At 31.1% G+C, this 3,406-nt stretch overlaps 1 protein-coding gene across 1 annotated transcript in view; it reads left to right on the forward strand.

Moving 5' to 3' along the window:
- Positions 1-132: 132 nt before the first annotated feature.
- Positions 133-3,406, forward strand: part of LOC110413178 ((+)-neomenthol dehydrogenase-like) — a 6,345-nt gene continuing 3,071 nt past the window's right edge. Inside the window, exon 1 of the mRNA XM_089783019.1 lies at positions 133-179. Coding sequence (XP_089639145.1) covers positions 148-179 — 32 coding nt within the window. The 5' untranslated portion in view covers positions 133-147. The remainder of the gene's footprint in view (positions 180-3,406) is intronic.

Genomic DNA, 3,406 nt, shown 5'->3' on the forward strand with positions numbered 1-3,406 from the left:
AGTAAAGGTTGGCCAACCGCCCTCTCTGCCTATACAGTCTCAAAAGTAGCCATGGATGCCCACACAAGGATTCTTGCCAAGAAGTATCCGAATTTCTACATCAACTGTGTTTGTCCCGACTTTGTTAAAACAGATATAAATTTCAATATGGGTAAGTTGACTGTTGAAGAAGGGGCTGCGAGTCCTGTTAAATTAGCACTCTTGCCAAATGGTGGTCCTTTTGGCCTTTTCTTCAATCGGAGTGAACCTGCAAGTTTCGACTCAGATAATTGATACTAGTACCATAAATAATACGCTTAATTAAATAATCTTGATCTTACCACAAAAAACCAACGATTAATTTATTCTCAATTAGCACCAATAAAAATTTGTGTTTGAACGTGGGAGTATTCCTTGGGAGATTGCATAGGATACGAAGCATTTGATTGTAACAATATTTATTTATTTATTTATTTTGGTTTTGAGGAAAGTTGTGGAATCAGATCGTTGATGACAAAAGTTGGAGTCAGATCTTCGAGACACGGGTTGTTTTTCTTTTCCGATTTGATTCCGTCGGAACGGACCAGAACAATTGCTTGGGTTGGAACAAGATCAGGAGACTGTCCTCCAAGACAATGCAAACCCTGTACTCTAGTGAAATTTTTTAACTATACAATCCATGATTTGACGAGTAATAAGCCACAGCAGCAGCTGGACTCGTGTTAACCAGTGCAGTATCCAAACTGCATCTTGTTTAATAATGCTTCTACGATTATTGGAAGAAAAAGATAAGGCTGTGCTCTAAATTGCAAAGAAATCTTTGGCACATCCTTCAGCAAATCACTATGTTGGATATAAATCCCAGGATTGGAGTGAAATTATTGATATCTGGAACCACCTCATCCTCTCGACCGGCAAATCCCCCATGGAGAGAGAGATATTAGCGAACCAACAAGTTAGGGATCAATATACGAGGAATTTTGTATTATATTTAGCATTGTTGGGAATTTAAAGTGGCTTTGCACCATCATCTTCCTAGATGCTATTTACTGGAATTGAGGAGCCACGTTTTTTTACTGGAATGGTCCTACCGTGAACTATCCTGTATTGCTCAGGCCACTCCCCAGAAGTCCAACCCCAGCATCAATTCCATTTCCCACGAGTCCCAACTCCAGCACAAGCCCATGGCCACCTTCAGCACATATACCAGTAAAAATCATTTGCTTTCACTATTATAACTGCCAGGTTCCCCCCTGGTTTAAGCTGTAATTCATTACATAACAAAAGGAGTGATACTCATCCCACGTCCCAGAAACAAAATAAAAGCATGCGTTAAGAATTTTGCATACCGTGCAGTCCCAAGGTTGAAACAACAGTAATCATGGGGAATTTAATCCAACCGTTCTGAAATTAAAAGTGGTTTGGGAAGAAAAGATAGTTTTGCATGCACTTTTGGGATGTAGTTTACCACCCATAATAGAAAAAATAATAGAAATATAAGTTTTAGAATCCCTTGTATTAACGGGTATACCTCCAATTCGAACAAGATTTCTGTGGCTATTTATAATCCTGTAGAATTTTAAAATATATATATATAGAAGAACAATCCACAGCACCAATATGTTTATCCGATAATGCCAAATCAATAGAAGTATGAACATACTAAAAAATTACAAAAGCAAAAAATAAAGAAACTTATGTCAGTTATATTTGAAAGCATTGTTAGAAATATTAGAGAAGAAAGAAGAGTATGATTTTGAGGAATTGTATAAAACACTTTTTTTAAGATATTTTTTCAACCTCAATGATACAACAAAGTTCTTAATATATTTATTAGAATTGTGAAAATGAGAATGTAAAAATCTTGTTTATATTATAAACAAAAGTACATGTCTTTTTAATGTAAATAGTTATTTTTTTTCATAAAACGATAGTTCAAAAGTTAATTCCTTTCATAATACAACTGTTCCTAAACAATTATATTTAATAATCTTTTATAATACAACTGTTTATAAAAATTATATTTAACAACCTTTCATAGTACAACAATTTAAAAGTCATATTTAATAAGATAATTATTTATAATTCTTTAGTCACAATTTTTCATTAGTAAGACGAACATTAACAAATTATCTTACAAGCAAAATCATATATGAAATTTAAAGAATTACTGAGCCAATTTGTGACCCAAAAGCTGAAGACTCCTATTAATTTAAGTTCTTGATTAAAAAATTACCTTGAGAAGTAGAAAACTTATTAGAAAAGCTTAACAACCATGCTGGATTTCCTTAAAACATCTTATATTTGTGCTGTTATTGAAAACATTTTATATACCTGTTCTTAGCACTTCAAAAAAAAAATGTTAAGCTTTTAGAAGCAACGTTTAGAGAGTAATAAATTAGAGCTTTTAAGTGCACAATAAGAAAACTTACATGTGCATGGTTGGACTATTGATCCCTTGATGGCCTGCTTAGAATAGTTTTGGAGTTGAAAAGTTGATTAGAAGTACAGCATAATATTGCATTAGGATGGCACTTGTTGATGAGCTCCAAGTAACCATTTCATTACCAAATTATGTGTTACTGCACAATTGTCAATTCTTTACCCTTTTAAGTTAAGCATTCCTCCCTTTTAGCCATTTTGAAAATAACTTTATATCATAAAACTAGTCTTCGAACTGTTAATATTTTAAAAACTGAATTCATCATATTTAAATTGTAAATAATTTATTATCACCAATGAGTGATATATATATATATAATAGAAAATTATTTAAAAAAATGTATTGAATAAACAAAATTTATTTATAAAGATCTTGAACGTTTTCAAATTCAAGGAAAGTTTTACCTTGAATCATTGGAATACAAATCTAACAATATTAGTCTTTGAATGATCTTCTAATTAAACCCAAATTATGTTTCTCATATTTGGATTTGTTATATTTAATGATTGGTCAAGCAACTTAAAAAAATATGAAATCTAAGGAGTAAGTATGAAGCACTGAGGTATTTAATTAATTAATTAATTAATTAATGATTGTTATTTAAAAAAATATAAATTTGAATCTTCTTTCTTAAAAAATATACGTTACTGTGGGTCTTGTATATGAGCTGCTTGGACTTATCCTTCCGTTTGTGTCTATTGGCCATACAAAATTGGTTACGTGGGGTTTTCCACTTCCACTAAATCTACTTAATCTTGCAACCACAAAAAATAAAAATAAAACAGAAAAACAAAGGTAAACATAAGAAGAAAAACACCCCGAAAGCAGTAAATACGTCGCTTCTTGTTTTGTGAAGATTGAAGATATTTTTTTGATATATTAATGTGATATTTGATATTTTACAATTTAATGTGATTACAGATAATGTAATTGTAAATAATATGATTACAAGTAATATTATAAAAATAATAATATTATAATATT

This window comes from Theobroma umbraticum, unplaced genomic scaffold, assembly GCF_002168275.2.
Source record: "Theobroma umbraticum cultivar Fairchild unplaced genomic scaffold, ASM216827v3 scaffold_4.1, whole genome shotgun sequence".
Classification (NCBI taxonomy): domain Eukaryota; kingdom Viridiplantae; phylum Streptophyta; class Magnoliopsida; order Malvales; family Malvaceae; genus Theobroma; species Theobroma umbraticum.